General features: G+C 36.4%; 1 protein-coding gene across 1 annotated transcript; it reads left to right on the top strand.

Moving 5' to 3' along the window:
- The first annotated feature begins 1,022 nt into the window (after positions 1–1,022).
- Positions 1,023–25,213, top strand: LOC132311701 (casein kinase 1-like protein 10). Its single transcript, XM_059809745.1, has 14 exons — positions 1,023–1,922; positions 2,038–2,078; positions 5,251–5,320; positions 5,595–5,743; positions 5,831–5,926; positions 7,246–7,316; positions 8,339–8,400; positions 8,483–8,546; positions 8,677–8,761; positions 8,955–9,081; positions 13,762–13,835; positions 13,911–13,971; positions 21,013–21,146; positions 24,589–25,213. The coding sequence occupies exons 1-14, from the start codon at positions 1,847–1,849 to the stop codon at positions 24,871–24,873; spliced, it is 1,395 nt and encodes a 464-aa protein (XP_059665728.1). The 5' UTR covers positions 1,023–1,846; the 3' UTR covers positions 24,874–25,213.
- Positions 25,214–26,037: the final 824 nt, after the last annotated feature.

Below are 26,037 nucleotides of genomic sequence, written 5' to 3'. Positions count from 1 at the left end.
ATTACAGACCTTGATTAGTTGATTTTAGAAAAAAAAATTAAAATAAAACCCTTATATAGAGAGAGATTAAAACCTGCCGAGGACGGAAGCTAGGGTTCGAATGTGGTAAGCTTTGGGTTCTTCGCTAACAGGCTTCTTAGTTGCCGCGGAGGAGGAAGATGAATCTACAGCCTTGTCTGCCAGTAATCGAAGAAGACGATGCCCAATCAACAAAAGTGAAATCAACAATTATGGAAATATGGTTTTGATCTTCTAATTTTGGTAGATTTTGTAGTTGGCAGTTGGAGAGAGAGAGAGAGAGCCGATATGGGTCTTGACATTAATATATTTTTGTATATTCTGTAGTTTGCAGTAAGGGAGAGAGAGGAGAGAGAGAGAGACAGTGAGGGGGAGTGAGAACGAGAATGGAGAGATGGAGGAGGCTGATCTGATTTTGCCCTCCAACCCTAAAAAGAAAGGGTAAGATGGTAATTTTATTATTGTCAATTCCTTTCTTTTCTCTCATTTGTCTTATCTAAACAACAATATTATCAATTCATTTCTTTTCTTTCCTATCAATCCAAACATTATAGCTATCATTTACTTTCTTTTCTTTTCTTTTCTTTTCATTTCTCTCGTAATCATTTCTTTTCTTTTCTTTTCTCTCCTATGTATCCAAACGAAGCCCAAGTGACACAAGATGTCTTGTGCCACTGCATTAATATTATATGAAGTACATAATTATTTTAAATCGCTTATGTAATACTCCATACTATGTGTTATTGAAACAATTCGTGCCATTGCGGGGCTCTATCATACTCTATTCAAAAGGAGCTGTGCCTGGGTCGACACTATGCTGTCGGTGAGTTTGTACTTTCATTCAAAGAAAAAGATATGCCACTCTTTAATAGTGTATATATAGATATATATTAATATAATATATAGATATATTTGGTGTGGATTGCATCTCACGTGCCGTCCCCGACCTTGTATGGATAAATTACAGGCTCCGGCACGTGACTCTTTTACACATTACCTTTTTACGCACTGGGCCGAGCCACAGAGAGAGATGGAGAGAGAGTACCCTTTCTCTTCATCACTTCTTCAATAAAAAACGAGGAACGAAGGGGAAAAGGAAAGACCACAACACACAGTCATACACACACATATACATTTGTTCCCTTCTTCTTTTCTTTCCTTTGTTTTCTTTTGGGTTAAATTAATATTATATTTGTTCCCTTGATTCTACAAAACACGCAAGGAGTATAAAAATCAATCACCAATAAATAAAAAATTCACACCAACTTTCTCTTATCTTACATTTTCCACCTCCCTTCTCTCTCTCTTTATCATCATCATCAGCCTAATTTTCGTTGTCATTTAGCTCATTCCGTTCACACTCTTGTGAAGTTCTTGAATTATTTTATTATTCATCGTGGATTTTGATTCATCTTCATAGTTTGTGAAATATTTATTTGTATCACAAGTTTGTTCCGCTTCTGTTGAATCTTCTTGTGTATGAGCAATGTGGTAGATCTGTAGTCATTCAGTTCGGGTGGGGAGTTTTTGGGGATACGAGTGGCTGTTGCAAGGAGATCTGGTGGGTTTGAGGGTTATATACATGTATGTTGTTAAATGTTCAATGTTGTTGTAAATTGTTTGTGAGACTTTGTTTTGATGAATTTGTTGTTGGGTTGGTTGGACAAGATTACTAGACCTTGCTCAATTGGCATTGTGAAACTGGGGAATTTTGAAAGAATGGGGTGTGAATGAGTTGAAGGGTTTGGATCTAGCTGGGTGAAGAAGTTGGGGTTATAGGGTTTGTGGCAGAAGTAGAACTTGGTTTGGAGTTTGGACCGGTTTGACTATGGATCATGTTATTGGTGGAAAATTCAAGCTGGGTCGGAAGATTGGGAGTGGATCTTTCGGTGAGCTTTATCTGGGTATGTAAATTCAGTACCTTATTGAAGCTTTAATGATTTTCATTTTGGTGTTGTGATAGTTTTTGTAAATCAACTTTCTGAACTTTAATGTGCTTCCGTGGGTTGATTTGTTCAGGTGTTAATACACAGAATGGAGAGGAAGTTGCGGTTAAGCTGGTATGTTAACAAACTTACCATGCAATTCAGTGTTCATGTTAGACATGCTGTCAATTTCAAATGTAGATTTTTTTTTAAAATTTTTTTCCGGTAAGTAATTTCAAATGTAGATTCCATGGGTAAAATTTTCCAATGTTGCAGTTATAGACTAAACAATAACAAAAAGAACACAAGGGTTTGTTTCTACAATTTCTATGCCTGTATGATCATTTTAAATTACTTAGCATTCATGATTATTAGTAAATGGATTTGTTTGTGCAATTTCCCTGTCAGTGATCAAAGCAGGTATCCATAAAAGTTAAAAGACGAAAAAAGAAAGAAAAGAAAAGAAAAAAGAAGTGCTTTAATAGGAGACCCTGCCTCAGACCCCAGATATAGTGGATGTGAGATAAAAAGAAGTGTTGGTTGTGTATTGGTTTTGTGCAATTGAGTGAAGTTGCAACATAATCCTCACTGCTCCACAAAAAATTAGAAATGCAGCAATTAGATTAATCATTTTATGGAGATATATGATTAGGATTTAGAAATGATCAAATGACATCTTAGGTTAGAACGATCGACATTTCATTTGCTAGCGGGGCTTCCACGCAAGCATCAGTGAACTCTTCTTTTTAATGAGCAGACGATATTTTAAGAAGTAATTGGAATTATGAAGTGTGGGTGGCTTTTTCTTTCAACAATATGAATATTAAAATGAAGTCTTCCAAAAGAAACTCAAAATAGGTAGACTTAACTCTATAAAATCTCTTCAAGGATAATGTATCCCTTGAAGCTAGTTTCTGAACTTTTAATTAGGTAGAAACTTAAGAAGCATATTCTCTAGAAAATGCTGATACCATAGCAATATTATTGGGTGTACATTCCAAAGCATGGGACACTTTTGCTAAAAAAAATTGTCTCTACGTACTTGGTTTAAGTCTAGCCCACATGGAATTCTTGGGGTAGTTGTTTTATGGAACGGTTAAAGCTCATATAGACATGCTTGATGACGCAAGTTCAAATATGAGAGCCGCTACTTGTCTTTAAGAGAAAAAGAAAAAAATAACTCTCATTTGTTCACTCTGTTTTCTTGTTAAGACCAAAATAGTGAAGGAGTCCCTTAGCACATCAAGAGCTAAACATATATATGGTACCCAAGCTTCAATACTTCCGCTTGCATTATTGTATAAAAAATGTTTCACCAGTGAACTACTTGTTCATTTTAATAATGAAACCTCTCTTGCAATTGCAACTACTTCACACATCCCTAACATTACGTGGTAAAAGATCAAATTTCTAAACATGAGAATAGAGATTCGAGTCTAAGAGCAGTCACTTTGTGCAAATAGAGCCAAAAGTTAGGTATGTACCTAGTAGACCCCTTCCATGACCCTCAAAAAGTATGTTGGGTAATGATCTTTATCGTGTCTGTGTAATAGTTTTTAATCATTTGTGTAATAGTTTTTTTTTCTCATTTCTTATATTAGAATACATCCATCTCACATTTGCATTTCGGCAATGCTCATATGTAAGCGTGTTGTTTCTTACTTGCTCAATATTTTGTCACATGAAGTATGGTTAGTCTAATAACTCTTGTATATAATTTATTTTTATATTTTAGAGGTAATTATCATATGCCAAAAAAAGCTCCTCCATTTAATTTATGATGCTATAACTCTATGAATATCATCTCAATCTCTTACTCTCTGTGCGTAATCCAGTTCCGGTTACGAAATAATAATTTTTTTTTAGTATGCTTGACCCTCAAATTTTTTTTCTTTCCCAATAAGGCTCAACCCTTGATTTTTGAAACATACTTACTTTTATCTCTAGATTTATTAAAGTTCCATCACATATTCAAATTTGGTCATACTTATCTTCAATTCTCTTAAAAATAAAATATTGCTTGCAAATAGTTTTTTCCAAAATAATATGGGAATACTTGCCTATTTTTCAGTGTGTCCGGTCATTAATGCAGCGCCCCTTGCCTTTTTTTGAAGCACCAAAAGTTGATACAATATATGGTTTAATAGGACCGCCCCTTGTATTTAATCGACTATTTCAGGATTCAAGTTTACATTATGCTGTCTTGCAGCTTCCTTATGCAACATTCCTCATTTTTCAGCTTTGAGACATCTGTTTATAGATAATACTCTTGGCACAATAGAGGTGTAATTGTGCAGCGAAGACTATTAACTGAAAAATAACATGTCTATTTTGGGGTAATGTTAAAGAGGGGAAGGATCAAAATTAGCATTGGTCGGGATAGTAAGGAAAAACACAGTAGTTGGTCGTTTAACTGATTACATGACTATGATCGGAATATAATATCTAAACATGATTCTTATAACCGATTCCAAATCATTAGTCAACTTTTTGTTTGAATTGAGTTGAGGCCTGTACTTTATCCTAGAGCACTGCTTATATACAACTACACTGCTCACGAGAAAATCTCCACTCGATTTGCTGATTAAAGCTTAGTTTATTGAAACCAAATCTTTGATACATTGACCTTTGCCAGTTTTTAATGAAGGATTATAAACCAGACTACTTTGCCATCTTCCCCATGCAGTTCACTACCATTACACAGGGTACTAGGAGGAAATTTGCAGTCAGATCTAAGATTTTGTACTATTTTGCCCCAGATTTGCTGCTCTCAGAGTCAAATCTGCTTCCTCACGTTTATCAGCCCGAGTTTTTACCATTGCACCAAGGAGTGGCCCCTTCAACATGTTCACTGTGTTCTTTTTTCCTGATAAATTTGTTCACTGTGTGTTCCCATAATAAAAGAAATTTATTTGAAGTTTCTCCATATATTTCAACCTTAAATGGATATTGAAGATGGACATATACAATAAGATGTTGGCAAGGAATGATTAAATCATGTTCAACTCCCATCAAGAGAGTAAAAATTCTCATCTGAACTGCTAAATATTTACCGTTCTTTTTTAGAGTGGGTTGAGGAAGAATAAGAAGAAAACATAAACCTGAAATGCTTTGAAAGAAATTGAACCTTGAAAATCCATGTGCCAAGGAGAAAAAGGGAATTCCAATAGAAAAAACATCTTTTATGCTGTTTTACGTAATTTTGCTCTATTTCTGTGGAGACATGTTTCTTCATTATATGTTCTACACTTGTCATCTCTGTTCCAATGCTGTTAGCATGTTCATTGTCGTGTTTTGGAATTCTCAGGAATCTGTAAAGTCCAAGCACCCTCAGCTTCACTACGAGTCCAAATTGTACATGCTTCTACAAGGAGGAAGTAAGTTTATCTTGTCATTTTGCTCATCTGGAAAGTGGAAACATGTTTTAATTCTATTGTTCGAAGAATTTGGAAATGAGATTAAGTTACAACCACAATGATATGTTCACATTATGTATGAATTGAATCTTGTTATTTGGCTCATCTGGAAAGTGGAAACATGTTTTAATTCTATTATTCGGAAGAATTTGAAATGAAATTAAGTTGCAACTACAATGATAAATTCACGTTATATATACATTCATATTTTTCTGATTTATTGCTTTTAATGAAGCGGGAATTCCCCACCTAAAGTGGTTTGGAGTTGAGGGAGAGTACAATGTCATGGTTATTGACCTTCTCGGGCCAAGTCTTGAAGACTTGTTCAACTATTGCAACCGGAAGCTCTCTTTGAAATCAGTGTTGATGCTTGCAGATCAGTTAGTAAGTTTTGTAACTTTTGTTCAATAACTTATTTGGTCAGGTCTGTTTGCTTCCGTTTGTGACTGTTTTGTCCATCTTATTTTATAGATTAACAGAGTCGAGTACATGCACTCGAGGGGTTTTCTTCACCGCGATATAAAACCTGACAATTTTTTAATGGGGTTGGGACGCAAAGCAAATCAGGTACTTGATTTAGTGAGGTGCTCATATTTCCTTATTAAGAAATTATTATGTACGTATCACTAATGTTATATGGTAAGAATATGGGTATCAGATGTGCATGTGTGTATAGGGGCCAGGATGGGGCTCTCATCTAGAATAAGTCCTGATACTTGGACAGGGTACACAAAATATTGGACTCAGCACGGTTTCAATTTTCAAACTCACTAAACAATGTAAGCAGGCAACATGAACTGATCAAGTGCATCCTCATACTTTAAGTTACAGAAACTAATAAAAACTTGGAACTATACATCATGATCACAAGGTTCCAAATTGAAACAAGTTACATCCAATTCTTTTCCTGCAAGATAGAGTGAAAATGGGAGAGTGAAACCAGATGGGTCTTCAAAGAACCGGCCAAGTCTTTCAGAGAACTAGTCGAGTCTGTCATGATTTTTGTTCCCACTGAGATATCAACACGACTCAGTATGGCCTCCGACCGATTTTGTTGTGACTTGGTCGGGTTGCAGGGAATTGGTTGATTCTTCGAAGATTCCTTTGCCTATCCTATAGCAGCAATGCCACTCCCTCTCTACAAAGAGATTCTTCTTCTAAGCGTATTAGATAAGGTCCGGATTCGCTTGATCCTTTAGTTCTAATTGGACAACCCTAGTGCATGTGGAGGCATCCCATAGGCCCGACATATAGGTGAGTATAATATGATCTGATTATTGACTGTCGTGTCGGCATAAGCACTGCCTTGTTCCCCTTGACTATGAATATACCCTCATCATACAACTTAGAGGTAAAAAGAGAAAAAAGGACTGTATCCGGACCTTATCTCATTTGCGTCACTTCAGTTAGAACTTGAGATTGTCTTACCATGACCATACCTCAAGATATCTCATTTCTTATCTCAACAAGTCCCTGATTTGAGGAGTCTTTGGTGGCTTTGATGGCTACTCTCTCTCCCTTTCTTTCTCTAGTGAGTCAACCTTGACTTTATTGTAGCCCAGTGCACCTAGGAGTTCCATCATATCGTGTGTTATACCTTCTCTCTTTTAATTATCACCCTGAACCCATGATAGTCTTTACGCATGATGGATCTATTTGTTTAGTGGGTCTTGTTAGGAGATTGATCTTGTTAATTTTACATGATGAAACTATTGCCGAATTCATATTGTAACTATTGGTAGGTTTCTGAACTTGTGCATGCTTATGGATTCAGAAGTTATTAAGAGACGGAATCTTTGTATCAAATGTGCTTTAAATTGTGTGGTTATCTGGGATTTGCTTCATAATTTTCTAAATCTGTGCTCTGTTTGCTGATCATACCATAGGTGTACGTCATCGACTATGGCCTTGCAAAGAAGTATAGGGATCTTCAAACTCATAAGCATATACCATACAGGTATTACCTTTGATTCTTTTCTACGTTGCATTGCATTTTAGATTATAAGTTAGAAGAAGAAACTTCATCATGATTTTCTGCAGTTCTTGTTGCTTGTTTTGTTTCTCTGTTCATACTTCTCAATTTTGTGTGGACCGTGCTTCATAGTTTTCTATTTTGATGACAAGATAACGTGCTAAGGCTCTTTTTGGGTTGTAACATGCCACGTTGTGGTTGGTATGTGGTCTATTAATGTGTAATTTCTGTTTCATTTTGTAAGATTGTTCTTTTTACATGGTTTTCCTTGCATACACAAAATAATTGGCACTCTAGACAGTTCTTAACCAAAATTCTGTGGTCTCTAATTCTACTGATGATATGTTTTGGCCTTGATAAGTTAATTGATTGTATTATTATTTTGTCAGAGGAATGCTTCTACTTCTTTTTTTCTCCCTTCTGTGTACTATTACAGCAGCTCACTCATGCATCAATAATCTCCATGATCATTCCATTGTAAAACTCACTTCCTAAGCATCTTGATAATTAACCATGTATGTGTGTGTGTGTGTGTGTGTATATATATATATATTTGATAGGCAAGATGTGGACCTAAGAATTACTTGAGCTGTATCTTTCATGGATCATAGGTCATATCTTTGATCTACACAGTTCAAATTCTGAAATCTTTTGGCACATCTTCTTATATATTAATTAAAGCTTCCATTAGAATCACTATTGGAATATAGAATGACAATGTTTCATTGCCATGAATCTGTACTGGACCCTTTGCTGGGTGAATGTTCTTTTTCTCTGAAATTCTAAAAGTATTTGACATGGATTTAGTACTTACCAAATTACACACACACACACACACCCACACACATGTGACATGGATTTAATGTTTCATTAACTTTCTTATATTGTTGTTACTTGAAAGTTTACATGAATTCAGTTTTATGCCATTTCTTCTTATTTTATTGGTGCATTCGTGCACATATGTGGAGCTGCGTATTTAAGCATCAATTTTGTATATATTTCCACAGGGAAAACAAAAACCTTACAGGCACTGCTCGTTATGCTAGCGTTAACACTCACCTTGGAGTTGGCAAGTGCTATAACAGTTATACTAAGTTATTAAAATTAGGCATTATGTTCGATTTTAAATTTTTTTTTTGCTTTGTTTGCAGAACAAAGCAGAAGAGATGATCTGGAATCTCTTGGTTATGTACTAATGTATTTCCTCAGGGGAAGGTTGAAATACTGCTTATTTCACCCTTAATTTTTCTTTTTTTTTTATTCTATTTTTATTTTCTACTTGTTTAGTATGTTAATTTATTCATTATTGACCTGAGTTTTGTTGTATTGTATTTCTGGGCATCAGCCTACCCTGGCAGGGATTAAAAGCGGGTACAAAGAAGCAGAAATATGATAAGATCAGTGAAAAGAAGATGCTCACACCAATAGAGGTATGACAATAGATTACTTTGTGAACTGCAAGTTGCCTTCATTAATTTCAATTCTCTATGGTGAATCTTCTATATAAAGTTTCATTCGGCAACCAGGATTGAAATCATCCATTTTTGTTCAGTTATTAGTAGACCAAATATAGCATACAATAAACAGCAGGTCCTTTGCAAGATACTAAAGTTTCTTAAACAGGGCCTTTGCAAGTCCTATCCACCAGAATTCACATCATACTTCCACTATTGCCGATCACTGCGGTTTGAGGACAAGCCAGATTATGCATATCTGAAGAGACTTTTTCGGGACTTGTTTATTCGAGAAGGTAATCTAAGAGGTTTTACTCAAATTTCTTTGTCCATATTTAAGTCGATGGTATTTGATGTAAGCAATCATCGAGTTGCCCTCTTCCGCAAGCCCCAACCACCTAAAAAAAGGAAAAAGAGAGCAAAAGGGAAACATTTTCTTCATCAATATGAATGCCTCTACCAAATTTAGTGGTCCTAATTTTCTTTTAGAATGTTTTGATTTCAACATGCACCGGTTTGTATTACTACAAAGTTTTAGGCCATATCAAGGATGGTGAGTATCATCTAGTATTTTTTTTTTCCTTTCTCTCTCCTCTCCAGTCTTGAAACCTTGACCTAGGGCTTGGGAGTTAAGACCCAAAGCCACCAGGACAAAGGTAGACCAGTATCATCTAGTATTTAACTATGGCATTGAAGATTGACTTGGATGGGTGTACTAGATCCCTATTCATATGCATGTACAATGTCTTATAATTGTATGTTATGGCAATATCAGAATAAATTTCTTTTGATTTTAAGAATATTTACGATATATCACTTGGAATCTTTACGGTGTAAGACAATTAAATCTACAAAAATGGTCTTATATCCTTTAATCTGACACTACCATTTTGTTAAAAGCTAGAGTAAAAGTCAAAGCTGTCCTGTTTAATCTGCACTGAATTGATTAATTGAGCATCAATTATTATGGACACATTTCAGGTCAGGTTCCCTAGTTTGGTCAACCCAAATTCAGTTTATTATTTACATTTTAAATATTTTTTCACTTTTTCTATTGTTCTTTTGTGTGCGCTCATGTTTTGAATAAGTGGCATTTCTGTATTGGATTGGGGTTGACTGATAAATGGGTTCCCGCTTGTGGATGAAGAAGTTTATCCAAGATATTAGACTTAGAATAGGAACTTGTAATGTAGTAAATTGATAGGTAAAGGGATGGAATTGGTAGACACTATTATTAGACACAACATTAATATGGCATGTAGAAAATATCGGGTATAGACTTTACATTGAAAATGATAAATATAGAATGAAGTAGGGAAAATGGTTGGAAGAATTTAAAAGAGGACATTACCTTTATGAAAAAATGGGATAGGATAATATTAATGAAATTTGTATTGAGAGACAATATGGTTAACATTATTAGTGTTTTGCACCTCAAGTAGGATTAGACAAACACATTTAACCATAACTTAAGGAATATATGAATAAATTGATTTAGGGAATACCCAAATAAAAAAATTTATAGATAGGATGAGACTCTAGTAGTCCTTGAAGAAAAGACTGGAAATTCTGAGATGGAGAATGATGGAAACAAATTGGAGATAGGAATGACACTAGGAAAGATATTCAAGTCATCCCAGTGGCATTTAATCTTTCGATAGTGAATAACTAGTTATTTATAAAATACATGAATATTTAATAACCTTCAAAAGTGTATCAATTAGGAGTCGGATTGACTTTTCGTACGAGAAGAGCGGATCAACTAACATGCAAAGATTATAAGGTTATTCTATAAGAGAGCTTAACATCTGAATATTGGTTTACAGTTTCATCCGTATACATTAAGAAACAATTAATGAAAAAAATGATTATTAGAAATTTAAGAACTATGTAGTGGAACTTCAATGATGAGAGTAGAACTATATAAGGATTAGATATTAAAAGACGTAACATGGAATATAAACTATGAAATTAGTTAAATGTGAATAGAATGGGTTAATGTATTAAAAGAATATCAAAGATGGTGCTCCGGTAATCAAATTGAAAGGAGTCATTATCAAAGAAAATTTGGTGGAGGAATGATGATGTCTAAACCGTACTAAAAACAATATAAGAATTTGTCCAAAAGGTAATTATGATGAAAAATAAAAATAAACAAAAAAGGAAGTAAAAATAGTAGTGAGAGATGCTACACAGTGAACACAATTGAGTGATATTCTTAGGAGGGTAAAAAGTATGAGGAAGGGAATGTATGCAAACTTAAGGGAGAATGAAAGTAGATATTTGTTATATCAGGGGCTTCAAGATTGGGAGGATCTAAGGGTTTTGGTGAAATATGATAAAATTGAACAGAGACGGAAAAGTTATTTTAAGAAGTAGTTGAATGAAAACTATATATTTAGGTTTAGGAAAATATTCACCTTCTAAAAATTAGAAAATAAAATTTTCTTTTTCTTATAACCAGGGGAATGAGATAAAAAATAAATTGAGGAATATGAAAGGAACAATTTTTGGATCTAATGACATTTCAATAAAGCTTGTAAATGTTTATGGGAATGTGTCATGTCTACTTTAGTGACCAAGAGAATGTTTGATGAGTGTGGAGAATTGAATTTGACAAATTATAGCTATATTAACTAATGAGTTATACTATGAAAGTTTGGAGAGAGTAACTAAGAAAATGCTATCTTCACGTGGAAAGCCGTTTGGAAAAACAAAAGTTCCTCTCAAAGTGACCTCCTTTGGTTGGACAACGGTTCTTAGGAGGATATTAATGCTCGACAATTTGAAGAAAAGGTGACATATTGTTATCAATTGGTGCTGCACATGTAAGAGGGATGAGGAGATGATGAGCCATTTTCCTTTACAATGCCTAGTGGCTAGGGATGTCTGGGCTCTGTTCTTTGCGATTTCTGGAGTGCAGTGGGTTATGCCGATTTCTACCTCCGAAACTGATTGACAGAATGCGAAGTGCTAATCACAACTTCAATTTGACTGCCCATCTGAGAGAAAAAAGCTCTCTGTTGTCCAGGTAAGGGGCGAGTACCAGGACCATTACTAACATAGGGCAAGAAGCGGTAGATCGCACTTTGAGAGGTTTGCTCGAGGCTAGGAGGGGGTGTACAATGGGAAGCCAGGCTGAATCTGCATGAAGGGCCAGATCTCTTTGTATTTGGTGGGGTTTTGGTGTGAGAAAAATATGAGGTATTTTGAGGGTGTTGAAGCTCCGATATGGGTAATAAAGCACCATATTATGAGCTCTCTACTTTTATGGGTTACAACTTACATGGAGTGTTTGTAAATCCATAGAGGATTTTCTTGATTTTATGGATTGCTAGAGAACGTAGAGATGTAATTCTTTTATCCCGTTCTTTTGGGTGCGCTCCCCTCTGAAGCGTTTCTCAATGAAGATTTTCTTATAGAATAAAATAATATGGTGGGATTTAGAGAAGAAAAAGGAGATTCTCCAATACGAGTCTCGCATACGCAAGTTTTTGGGTGAAAAAAATGGAGATAGACCTAACATTTGATATTATTATAAAGTGGTTGCTGCTCTCAAACTCGAATTAGTGTCTTTATTTTGCATTGATTTCATCATTGCACTAAGCAATGTCCACAGGTTTTCTAAAAGAAATGAGTCACAAATAGATGTTTTGGAGTTTGGACATGTACAATGGATTGTGACTATAGTAAGTATAATTTAAAAGAAAAGATGAACTTTAGTAATTGTAGTCTTGCACCAGGAATTGACATTAGCCCTTGTCCTTTGTTTGTCTTAGTGATGAATGGCAAAACACATTTAGGATGTGGTACCATGACATATGATACCTGTTGATGATATTGTTTAGATGGACAAAACTAAAGTTTGAATAAGTGCTAAATTAGAGACTTGTAGAGAAGCACTAAAATGAAGAGGGTTTAAAATAAATAGGAGTAAAATGAAATATATATATATATATATATATATTTTTTTTTTTTTGATAAGTGAGTAAAATGAAATATATGAATGTAAGTTTTCCAAAACTAAAAACACAATTGGGAATGTAGTGAAAATCAAGGGCCATGAGATGCTTATAAAGAAATAGTTCCTTTACTTGGACTCGTGGTTCATAGAGAGGGAGAGATTTGAGATGACATTGCTCATAAAATTAGAAGTTCGACTGATTTAATGGAGTATTTCTCTTATGTCGTAATGATAAATGTATACCATTAAATTATCAGGTCTAAGGTTTGACTCCTCTTGGATGCAAACAATTCCTTGGAGGGGTGTGTGTGAGTACCAACTAGGGGGAAAAAAAATGTATACCTCTAAATTGAAAGATAAATTTTACAAGGAAGACTCTAAACCCCCATATATTGTGTGGCAAAATATTAGGGACTAAGAAACAAAAAACCATATTTACTAAATGAAAATGGTTGAAATATAGATGCTGAGAAATGTGTTATAAAAAAAGAAAAAATAAAGTTGGAATTAAGTGCTTTTGGAGATAATTGAATTGTCACTCTTCAGAGATAAATTGTGAGAAAATCAACTAAGATATTTTGGTCATAAATAAAGAAAAAAAAAATCATTGCACTGGTGAGGAAGAGCGACTTGATCCATATTGAGCATAATGTTAGGGAAGTGAAAAACCAGGATCATCATGTGTGTTTAGATAGTAGCAAGATACATGTAAGGGTTGTGGTTTAATTGAAGTCATGGAGTTAAAGTAGAATGTGAAACATGATTCATGTGGCTGGCCAAATATTTGGGACAGGACCTGGTTGAGTTGAGTTATTAGTTAGAATTCAGTCTAAACTGAAAGGGATAATAATGATCTTAAAAATTAAGAACATAACTCCATGCATCCAATATAATAGAAAATTAGGTTATTTTCTCTATTAATATTCTTCATAAATGTTGTTCATATTTTTATTTTACAGAAATAAGGAGGCCTTTTTCATGTTTCCCCTCTTGCCATGGTTTGCTTGTGCAGGCTATCAGTTTGACTATGTATTTGACTGGACAATATTGAAGTACCCTCAGATTGGCGCTGGTTCAAGACAAAGGGTGAGACTTGCTTGATTTGTAATTTGAATCTCACAGTTATTTCTTCCTCTGTAACTTGCATTTATGTTTCAACAGCCTGGCGTAAAGGCAGCTTTAAATGCCGGACCATCTTGTGAAAGAGTAGAAAGGCCTTCAGGTGCGTTCTATTCTAGAGAAATTTTGCCAATTAAAAAAGAAAATAAAATACAATGTTTTATTATAATGCACGTCTCTCCAAAAATATGAGAAGTACTTGTGTTGGACATACAACATATGGATGTATTTATGGGATATGTATTTGAAATATTTGATTGTGCACCTAAAAAGTAGATATGATAATTCAATTTCATTACCTTTTTTGTATATTAAAAAGAGGGAAATGCCTATGTTTTCCATAAAAAGATTATTATTCTCCAGAAAATAAAAGTAAAATATTAAATGATATTGGTATTTACTATTTAGCAGTGTCCTTTTGTTTGGTGATTTGATACATCCAACACTTCGACACATACCAACACTTGGCACACCTAAGTTAGTCTGTGTAACATAGTTTTGTATCTTGTTGTGTCCGTAACCGGTATGTGGGCCGATGCAACCTAACTTTTCCTTTTTAGACAAGTCAATGTTGAGATGTGAGTGCCACGTTTGATCAACTGACACCGTCAAACTACAATTTTTGAAATAAAATGTTCTCAATTCTAATTTTTTTACTATGTAAGTGCTTGATCAAGTTAAGCCCTCCAAAGTTCTGATATATAGGTTGAGGTTTGCAGGTTGCAATTTATAAGGAGTCTTTGAGATCCCTTTTGAAGTGTTTAAAGTCTTTTAGGGTCTGTTCAGTGTTGTATCCGAAAGCAGTTTCCAGTTCTTGAAATTTGAAGAATGAAAATTTATGAGAAAAAAATACTGTCTTGCAGTGTTTTCAAAATTTGTTCTTGAAAAAATTTCTGAAACCAGGCTGTTTTTAGGCCTTTCTAAGTACATGGGTCCATGGGGAACTGAGACTAAAATGCGTTTCAAAATTGTAATCCATTTCATAAATGAAAAAAGTGAGCCTTGAAAAACAATAGGAAACAGGATGTGCGATTTCACCCCACTAGGGGCGATTTGTGAGGCGATCTGTGTTTTGGTTGTTTGGAATGAAATCTTTTCTGGACATCGCAAGGTTACCAAGAATTTCGCTTGGGGGAGATGTGAAGTCGGCGGTTCCTCATCGCGGTCCGTCGTTGTATATCGACGGGGAATCCGTCGGAGGAAGGATATCTGTTCTCTCCTCTTGTTTGGTAGGAAAATTTGACAAGGAAGTGGGGAGTTGCGATCGCGTGAAAGAATGGGCAGCGAGGGCTTGGAATACGACTTGTGGAGTGGGGGTTTCACCGTTATCCGATTCAATGCTTCTTTTCCGGTTTCCTTCTCAGGCAGAGGCCAAACGTGTGTTGAAAGAAGGGCGAAGACAATGGGGTTCTGCAACTTTGAGGATCGATGTGTGGTCCTTTCGTGTTGGTTGCCGTGGCGTTCTCAGTGATCAAGGTCTCAAGCAAATCCGGTTGTTTGGACTTCCATTACATTTATGGTGCCATGCTCTGTTCGTCGAAGTGGGAGAACTTTGTGGTGGTTATGTCAGATCTGACGCGGATGAGACCAGGGATGCTGAAAGCGTTCGGATAATAGTACGAGTTGGTCGTGATTGTCCGAAGTTTGTGTATATCAACGACGACACTTTCTGCTACAAGGTCGCGATTTGGGAAGAAATTTCGCCGGAGCTTGTTCCTTCAACGGAAAGTCTAGAAGGCAGTGACGGATCTCATCTTATGTCGGAAGAAAAATGGAACGAGCTTCTTAGCAAAGGTGAAGAAGGGATTCTCGAAATTCAACAATGGCTGAAGGATCGTGAAATTCAGCAAAAGGTGAAGTTTATTGGAGGTAGACGACGAGGTGAGATTCACACGCCGAGCAAACGCGTCGTTGATGAGCAACACCGGTGTACACGTGGTGAACGGTGGGCTACCCCTTCAGATTCAGCTTTATCCTTATCTCTTGAAGATAAGGTAGGGAAGGATTATTTTCGGGCTGATAAAGGTTTTACTTTGGGCCATAAGTTATCAAGACAGGTTAGGAAATTTGGGCCTGATAATCATGGGCTCATTGAATCTCAACCTTACAGAGCGTATTTGGGTTCTGGGCCTGTTAGAAGAAGACTACAGAAAGGGCCACTAAGATTTGGTCAAACTGGGCAACTCCAAACTGGGCCTCTCAAGTCTGGGCCTATTAGAAAGGTACGAAAAGGGCCTAACTCATTATCTATCTCACTTACAAACATCAAACCTGGTCCTAATGAATCACAAGCCCATACCAAACCCTCTAATATTTGGATGAAATCCGAGAGGAGATTGACGAATGTCGGACGCCATGGATCTCGGTGGACTCGGAATGAAAAGCAGAAATGGGTCGCACGTTCTCGCACTTCTTCTCCAGGTTTGAGTCCTAATCTTTCTCTCAACACTCTTTCTACTTCTTCTCCTTCTTCTTCGGGTGAAGTGGCTAGCGACAGGAATGTTGTTGAGAATGTTTCGGGTCAACAGAGAAGTATCATTGGGATTTCGACTTCTAAATCAGAGTTGGACGTCTCAAAGGTTACTACCGAGAGTACGAGTTTTTTCAATGGAGTGACAGTTTGTGTTGGAAAAGATTTGCATTTCAAATTGAATAATGATTCAGCCGTAGCTTTGCTTAAAGAGCTTCGGCTATTTACTTCAGTTAAAGGTTTGAGGAATTTTTCATCTGAGCATGAGGAGTTTTCAGTAATCCCATCCAAAGAAGTTAATGCTTCGGAAATAGAGGGGATTTTACAGGAAGGAGAGGTTGATGTTGCTCTTCAGTAGCACCCTTTTAACGTATCTTTTTCCGGGACAGATCCTGTTCACGATGAAGTGGACTTTATGGAACCTTTGGCTGTTGTGCGGCCTGATTATTTGGAGACAACCACTGATCTGGGCATGGAATGGGTCATCGAGAATGTTGGAGCAGTTAGTGAAGCTTTGGGTGTCTCTGCAGAAGGTTATGAGGAACAAACCCTGTGTATTCTCCACGAAATTATTGCAGGAAATGGTAGCAGTGAACCTATTCGTGACACAAAAGAAGTCAAAGTCAGAAATTCACATCGGAAAGGCGAACAGGAAGTGAAGAATTTGATTTCTTGTGTTAACTACGATGGAAAGAATGGGTCGACCAAAGAAAGGGGGAGAACCAGGAGTGGTAAAAGGGGAGGAGGTGAATTGATTGTTTTTGGTTCTTCATGAAGCTACGACTTATAGCATGGAATGTTCGTGGTCTTAATGACCCGAAAAGAAGAAGAGTTATCAAGGTCGCTTTGAGGAAGTGGAGTGCTCATGTTGTCTGCTTACAAGAAACTAAATTGGCTGATATTACTGTTGAGATTGTCAGGAGTCTTTGGGGATGTAGGTTTGTGGACTTTGAAGTTTTAAATGCAACAGGCACTACAGGTGGTATTCTCCTCATGTGGGATCGTAGATGGTTGTCAAGTTTGAACTGTTGGAAGGGTATTTTCTCGGTGTCATGCATGTTTCAGATGGAAGAAGACAATTTCAAATGGACGTTTTCAGGTGTGTATGGGCCTGTTACTGATAGTGATAAACCAGTCCTGTGGGAAGAGCTTTGCTTTGTTAAGGACTTATGGTCATTGCCTTGGTGCTTAGGTGGGGATTTTAACTCTGTTAGATCCCCATTTGAGAGATCCACAGGAGGTAGGTGGTCTTCAGAAATGACCATGTTTTCAGAATTTATTGACAATAATTTTCTTATCGATCTTCCGTTGGAAGGAGCGGCTTTTACTTGGTCTAATGGTAGGGAACCGGTTACTTTTTCTCGATTGGATCGTTTCCTGATTTCTGGGGCTTGGGAAGAGCATTTCCCGGATGTCTCTCAGGCTGTGTTGGTTAGAGTCACATCTGATCATGTACCTCTTGTTTTGGATTGTGGTGGTTTGAGGTCTAGACGCACTCCTTTCAGATTCGAAAACATGTGGCTTAGATCTGAAGACTTTCAAGGGAAGGTTCAGTCTTGGTGGCAAAAAGGGTCTTTCACAGGCTCTGCTAGTTTTGTGTTAGCTAGAAAGCTTCAGTTTCTTAAAACTGAGCTTAAGAGATGGAATAAAGAAGTTTTTGGGAATCTTGAATGGAAAAAGAATAGAGCCCTTGCTGATATTGCTGAGCTTGATCGTTTAGCTGAGGTGGGACAGAGTAGGGAGTCTTTACGCTCTCAAAGAGCCTCTTGTCAAGCGGTTTTTGCTGAGATTGCTCATATGGAGGAGATTTCGTGGCATCAAAAGTCTCGGGCTTTGTGGTTAAAAGATGGTGATCGGAATACAAAATTCTTTCATAGACTGGCCAATGCTCACAGAAGGTGTAATCATATCGGAAGTATTCGGGTTAATGGTTTTGATTTGTGGAGAGAAGAAGATGTGCGCGGAGGAATTGCTTCTTTTTACCAGCAGCTTTACACTGAAACTTTGGATCGAAGACCTACTCTTGATGGTCTTCCATTTAATACTATTTCTGCGATGGATAGGGATAGTATTGAGATTCCATTCACGGAAGAGGAAGTGCTTAAGGCACTTTCTAGTTGCAACGGGGACAAAGCACCAGGGCCAGACGGATTTACTATGCGCTTTTTTAAGGAGAGTTGGGAGGTGGTGCGAGAGGAGGTGATGAGTACTTTTCAGGATTTTTATTTTCATGGCACATTTGAAAAATCTTTGAATGCATCTTTTATTGCTCTCATCCCTAAAAAGGGCGGTGCATCTGATATCAAGGATTTTCGGCCAATTAGCTTAATCGGATGTATGTATAAGCTTATTGCCAAGGTTCTTGTTTCCAGGATGAGTAAAGTGTTGGATGGTCTTATCTCAGAATCGCAGAACGCTTTTGTTGGTGGAAGGCAGATTTTGGATTCTGTTCTTATTGCTGGGGAATGTGTTGACTCTAGATTAAGAAGCGGGGTTCCTGGCGTTTTGTGTAAGCTTGATATCGAGAAAGCTTATGATCATGTTAATTGGAAGTTTGTTTTGTATCTTCTTCGGAGGATGGGATTTGGTGATAGATGGATAAAATGGATTGACACTTGTATCTCATCAGTTATGTTTTATGTTCTTGTGAATGGCTCTCCTGCGGGTTTTTTTGCTAGCTCACGTGGTCTGCGACAAGGTGATCCATTATCTTCTTTTCTTTTTCTCATCGTTATGGAAGGTCTGACTAGATTAATGAGAAAAGCGGAAGATTTGGGTTACATTAGGGGGTTCAGAGTTGGCAGAGATGTTGATCATCAGATCCAGATTTTCCATCTTTTATTTGCTGATGATACTTTGGTATTTTGTGATGCTGATATTTCTCAACTCATATATCTGAGGTGCACTCTTGCTTGCTTCCAAGCAGTTTCTGGGCTTAAGATTAATGTCGGAAAGAGTGTGCTTGTTCCAGTGGGGGATGTTCCAGATATTTCCTCCTTAGCTGCTGTTTTAGGGTGCGGAGTTGGTTCTTTTCCTCTTCCTTATTTAGGATTGCCTTTGGGAGTTTCTTCTACTCTGGTTGGGAATTGGGACTCAGTGATTAATAGATATGAGAAAAGATTAGCAAGATGGAAAAAGCAGTATCTATCTAAGGGTGGGAAAGTCACACTTATAAAGAGTACTCTTTCATCCCTTCCTACCTATTTTTTATCTTTGTTTCAAATTCCATGTTCTGTTGCTGATAGAATTGAAAAAATTCAGAGGGATTTTCTGTGGGGTGGAAGGGGAGAGGAGTTTAAGTATCATCTTGTTAATTGGGATCAAGTTTGCCAACCATTGAGATTCGGAGGGTTAGGCATTCGAAAAATTGTTCCTTTTAATCGTGCTCTCTTAGGAAAGTGGTTATGGCGATTTGGAAGGGAACGACATCGTCAGTGGAGAAGAGTTGTCTCGTGTCGTTTTGGTGAGGGGAGTGGGGGTTGGTCATCTCTTCCAGTCACTATTACGGGAGGCGTTGGTTTGTGGAAATTTATTCGGAAGGGATGGGATGTTTTCTCTACTCTTATTAGATTCAAAGTTCGTAATGGCAGGCATGTTCGTTTTTGGGAGGATCTTTGGTGTGGCGACCAGTTGCTTTCACACTCATTTCCTAGGCTTTATAGCATTGCAACTAATAAGCATGTTTTCGTGATTGATTGTTATCATCTTGATAACAATGGAGTTACGTGGGATGTGCGGTTTAGGCGGTCTTTTCAGGATTGGGAAATGGAGGAAGTTTCTGCTTTTTTGGATATTTTGTATAGGCAGAAGGATATTGGCAGAGGGTGTGATGACATTTTGTGGGTTCCTTTGGCTCATGGTCGGTATGATGTCCGCTCTATGTTTATTCATTTATCCAATTTCGTTGGTTCTGAGTTTCCTTGGAAGTCCGTGTGGTGCTCTAAAGCCCCTCTTCGAATCGCGTTCTTCGCTTGGACAGCTACATTGGGGAAGATTTTGACTTTGGACAATTTGAGAAAGAGAGGCAACATCATTGTTAATTGGTGTTGTTTATGCAAAGATGATAGTGAATCCGTGGATCATATTCTTTTGCATTGTCCTGTGGCGTTTGGTTGTTGGAGTTTTATTTTCAGCATTTTCGGCATTTTTTGGGTAATGCCTAAGCACTCCTCTCAGTTGATTAACGCTTGGAAAAATTGTCCTGTTAAGAAACAAGCTCGTGCTTATTGGAAGATTGTTCCTCATTGTGTCTGGTGGTGTTTGTGGCGTGAGAGAAATAACAGATCCTTTGAAGGAAAAGAATCGTCCTTAGCTAATTTAAAAATTCATATTCTTCGTTCTTTATTCTTTTATGTTAGAGGAAGTACATGCTCCTCGATTGATGATTTCTTTGATCTCTTGGATTCTATTGGTCCTTAGATCTTTTCTCTTGTATTAGGGATGCGTTCCCCTTTTGAACGTTTTTCTAATATATTTGTACTTATCAAAAAAAAAAAAAAAAACAATAGGAAACAGGCTCATAGAATCACATTAGAAAGATGGGTTATTTCTGTTGGAAAAATAAGTACGTTTTTTTTTCATTTTTTTATTTCCGAATATAAGTTTGTTTTATATATATATTTTTTAATAATAAATTTTAATGTTTTTCTACGTGGTTTTATGCATGTTATCCAGTGGGACAAGAGATTCGTGATAAATTCTCTGGTGCGATGGAAGCATTTACCAGAAGGAACACTTCGGGTGCTGGACTGCATGGTGATTATTCGAAGCACAAAGCATCAGAGGCTGTACCATCATCAAAGGATGTGGTAATTTATGGCAATACTATTTTTAATTTTTTTTTTTCTATTTGTTTATTGAGTTCTTAATTTCTCTGTTCTTTTGGCTTTCTTCCCTTTCATTTTACTGTATGGATTTGATCTTAGTGTGCCTCTTCATAGATTATAAATGCAGCTTTGTCCTTAAAAATCATTGACTTTGGGCATCCTGAATAGCAAATTAAGTTGATAAAAATAATTAATATGACAAGTGTTAAACAGTATAAGTATAGCATGAATCTATTTATTTTTCTTCCTTAAGCAGTAGATCATAATTAGGCTAACAACTTATCCCCTTCCCAAATTTTGAGGTCATCATCCGGATGTTTTCAAAGCAGAGATGAACACTGAATGAAATATTTCTTTGTCATAATTGTTGATGATGATCTGAAGTCGCTGTGCATCACAAACTGAAGCATATACGGGGGAGAGAAACAGAAAAAGGAGTTTGCAAAGTTTTCATATGGCCTAGTGAACAGATTGATTTGAAGGAATCTCCTCCATGTCCCCTCCCCCCAACACATGCAAAATGTTAAATTAATAAAATGATGGATGCTAAATCCCTTTGGCAGAATGTAAGATTTGGTATATATGAAAATTTGAGATTCTAGTGACTAAGGGTCTGTTTGGTTCAGTTCTAAAAACAGTTCTTAAGAACTCAGTCAAGAGAACTATTAAAGACAACATAAAACAGAAAATTGTTTTCAGAAAACTGAACTAAACAGGCCCTAGATATTCCTCTGACAAGCTATTAATTTTATGGACAATCCGTTTGGTTAGTTGCACTATTGACCTGGAAAAGGATAGATGGATGCGTAGTATTTGAGGAAGCAAGAGCAAACTCGAATGCAGACAATTAGGCCATTGGATTACAATCTCAATAAAAGATGAACTTAGTATTAATTTAAAATAATAAAAGAAAGGTTATTTAATATAGTTGTCAACTGCAGATCATCAAAATTGACCGCAAGAGGTTTAAGCACTACTGTTCGATACCATGAGTGGCGTTATCATCTAAGACAATCTAACTGAAATAGTTTTCTTGTAACTAAATCCAAATAACGTGTCACTTTAAAATTATAAACTTAGTTGATTTATTACATGGAAGTAAAAAAAATAAAAATCTGCACCATAAAAGAATGGGCAAGTATTTCTTGTTGCATTAAGTGAAATTGATAATTGTGGAAATATATGAAGTTATTTAGAATTCAAAATTGTTTCTCTAGTATGAACACAAAACCAAGGAAATTCAGCTACCTTTGTTGTATTCACGTCAGTATGCCATTGCATAGTTTGAGCGTGGTAATAAAGAATGGCTGAAGTGGATTAGATGCTGATTTGAAGATTCTGGCACTGAGAGGCAGAGGAAGGCTGGTTTAGTGCCCAGACCAGACAGTCACTTGGTTTTGGTTCTGATTTTCATCTTAATCAACTGTTTGGGAGTAAGAAGGATTGATAGGAGTGGTATGATTCTGGTTCTTGTTACTGAATAGTTTAATTCCATTTGTAGTTGGATTTGACAACATGGACTTTGCACATATCGGACTTTGAACATAGTTAATCTTAGTGGTGCCACTATCATTGGCGGCTGAGGTAGCACCGATGCCTAACAGTCTGATGCAATAGAACTCATGGCTGGATTTTAACACAAATCATGTTACTTGATTAGAATCCATTAAAACGTGGAAGCTTTTGATCAACAGGCATCTAAGCCAGTCTCTAGAAACATGATTGGGACAATCACATAAAGTCGGTGTTGCTTTCAGACTTATTACAGAGAAAGGAGTTTTTACAAATAAAAGAATATTCAGAGTGGAGCAGAATCCTTGGGATCAATGAATTCAGGAGGCCATTTGTTGGTGGAAGTTTGATGATGATATTGCATAATTTTTTTTTCATGAGTAGGAGAATAGGTATTTTCACCAATCATATTAAAATGGCAAAAAATGTTGACTTCGTAAGTAATAGTGCCACCAAATAAATAGAGAGTGTACACGTAGCTCCAAATTTAAATCACTTGTAATGTGTTCATTGCCTTAAATTATAGCCTTAACTGTTAGCCTTCTTCACAAGGAAAGGCTAAGATAACTGTATTATTCTCGTATACTTGTTGAGAGAACCATTCTTTTTACTCTTAAAAGGATTTTCTTATTAGGCCATGGTCCTATGAAGCATGGATATAGGATATACATATGATCATATGACACGATATGAATTTGGTATCACATGTAAATCCTGAAAAATATGGCTAGGAAATCATATATAATAAATATATATATGTATATTTTAATTTTCTTAATATATATATGTGATCATATATGTAATAGTATTATTACCTTTTGTCAATCTAAGAAGCAGAAATATCCAGGTATATAACAGTAATCCTATAATTTAGTTGTCATTGGACTGAAGCAACTCCGTAATAATAATAATTTAGTTGTCGATTTTTTGGCCTCTTTGAAGGCTTAGAGGCTCTTTTTGGCATTGTGTATTCTCTTGGGATTTGCTCCCCTTTTGAGCGCTTTTTATACAATTTTACTTATCAAAAAAATAATAATAATAGGAAATCAATATCAGTTATAAAATTATGGTGCAACTTAGGCAGCCCATGATAATATGACTACTACATTATAATAATAAGAAATCTATCATAAGCTGCTGCATTTCTTTCTTTAACCAATAAAACTGAAAACAACTATATAGTTGCTTCAAAGCCCTTAGGATCACCAGAAAGTCTTTTGGGTTTTCTTTCTACATATACATACATATATATATATATAATTTTTTTTATTTCAATTAGTTATAGTGTTACCTTTTTTAGATCACAAGTATTTTTCTCTATTTGACAAATGGTGAAATTTTGAAAATTGAACCGAGGCATTAAACATTGTAATATTTAGTTTTGGTTGTATGAATTTCATGGTTTTCCAGATAGTGACATCAGTTAAAACCATATTTGTGTGTGATATTGAATTTTGCTTTTACCTGTCAAGGTTGCAAATGTTACATTTTTGTGAACTAACATTGTAGAAATCTTGAATGTTAATGTAAGATTTAATGGAGTGTCTTTGACATATAAACCTTCATGTGTATGGAAACGAAAATAATTTGATGTGTGTATTTTCTGTGTATTTAGAATTGTATCTGAAGCTGTTTACTAGGATATGATTAGCGAGGATTAATTAAAATCACAAGTATATTGTGCTAAACAGTATGAAAACCATGGAATCTACAATAGAATGTACACATTTCTTTACTTCTTTTTTATTTTTATTTATACAAATGTTGCATCAATTAGAAGAAAGTTGGAGGTGCACAGCTAACCTTCAGAATTCTTATGGTTGTCTTATTACTGTATATAACCTACGAATATGAACTTGCTTGTGTTTATTGGCCTGTGCTAATGAACTTCTCTACATTTTTACTTCATCAGCATCCAGATTCTGAGAGAGGCCGCACACCTACCTCTCGGCATGGTAGCACATCAAAGAGGCCTGTCATTTCAAGAGGCAGACCAAGCTCTTCTGGTGAGCCATCTGAAAGTCGATCAGGTCGGTTGGTCACAGGCAGTGGCCGCCTGTCCACCAGCCAAAGGAACCAGTCTGGGTCCGAGCCCAAAATGACATCTTTTCACCGGTTTAATGCCTCAAAAGGCCCGCGTGATGATTCTCTCAGGAGCTTTGAGCTTCTCACAATTGGTACAGACAAGAGGAAGTAAATAATTTTTTTGAATAATTGGAAGATGATGCTGCTTATACTGGGAAAGAGCTCCCTTACGCCATTATTTTTGGAATCGTAATAGGCAGATATCCTAATGTTATGTACAAGTTTCTCTTTGAGAACTGAATGTTGTAACGAATGTTCTCCTCCTAGGGCCATTATAATGTGTTGTAGAGTCATCAAGAGGAAGTAAATTTTCCTGTGGAAATTTGTGAATATATTCGAGGCATGATGATTGTAACATTGTCCTCTTTAGATGAACTTCTCACTCGTTTAGTTTGTTTATGGTTCTAACATTGTGCATTTTGACAATATAAATTTGATGCAAACTTGAACTCCTTGTGGGAATCACTTACAACTAGAACTATTGAATCCCCTTCTTATATTTTCTTTAATTTTATTTGGTTGTCCTAAAAAATGATGTACATTGGTTATTGTTTGATTGGCACACATTATACTTTATAAAAAGTTTTTTTTTTTGATGCTCAAAGTTGAATTTCAAGCTTTTGATGGAGAGTGATTTCCAGCTTCAAGCCAGGAAAACATTTTGCAGTGTGTCTGAATGTTATGGTGAAATTATATTTGGAGGCCTAAATTCATTGTACTGATGAAATTGCCTTGATGATTGAAGCTAAAAAACCTTATCTGGTAAATGAGTAACAATAAATTGGCACATGCGGTCTCCCATCTCGCATCTACCGAACAATTATTGGAAAAATTCCACCTGTGGGTGGCCTCAAGGGAATTTGAACTTCTGACCTTGAAGTTGTGAGGAATTCCACCTGTGGGTGGCCTCAAGGGAATTTGAACTTCTGACCTTGAAGTTGTGAGGTGAATGTCTGAGCTATTAGACTATTGTAATGGGTAGGCGTTTGCCCATTTATCCAAAAGTGGATCTGTTGTGGGACAAGCTCCCCCTTGTAACATTCTCCCCCAACTCTTGTTGTGGCTCAGACCATCCTTGCCAATCCGGAGTGAAGACCTGGACGCCTTCCGGGCAGGTGCTTGATGTGACACCAAATCAAAAACTGGGTCTGGTTCTGATATCAATTATAACGGGTGGACGCTTATTTATTTATCCAAAAACTTAATCTATAAGGTAGTAGTGCATACCCACCCATTTATACCCATTCATTTTTCCATTCGGATCCGACAACTATCT

This window comes from Cornus florida, unplaced genomic scaffold (genome assembly GCF_030987335.1).
Source record: "Cornus florida cultivar Cherokee Brave unplaced genomic scaffold, ASM3098733v1 CherokeeBrave_3.0.0_Hap2_Chr06, whole genome shotgun sequence".
Lineage (NCBI taxonomy): Eukaryota > Viridiplantae > Streptophyta > Magnoliopsida > Cornales > Cornaceae > Cornus > Cornus florida.
This window is presented reverse-complemented; position numbering and strand designations above follow the sequence as displayed.

Coding starts and splice junctions, on each gene's coding strand:
- LOC132311701 (XM_059809745.1), top strand. CDS start 1,847: ATGGATCATGTTATTGGTGGAAAATTCAAGCTGGGTCGGAAGATTGGG. Junction 8,401..8,482: donor TAACACTCACCTTGGAGTTG/GCAAGTGCTATA, acceptor CTTTGTTTGCAG/AACAAAGCAGAAGAGATGAT. Junction 9,082..13,761: donor GGACTTGTTTATTCGAGAAG/GTAATCTAAGAG, acceptor TTGCTTGTGCAG/GCTATCAGTTTGACTATGTA.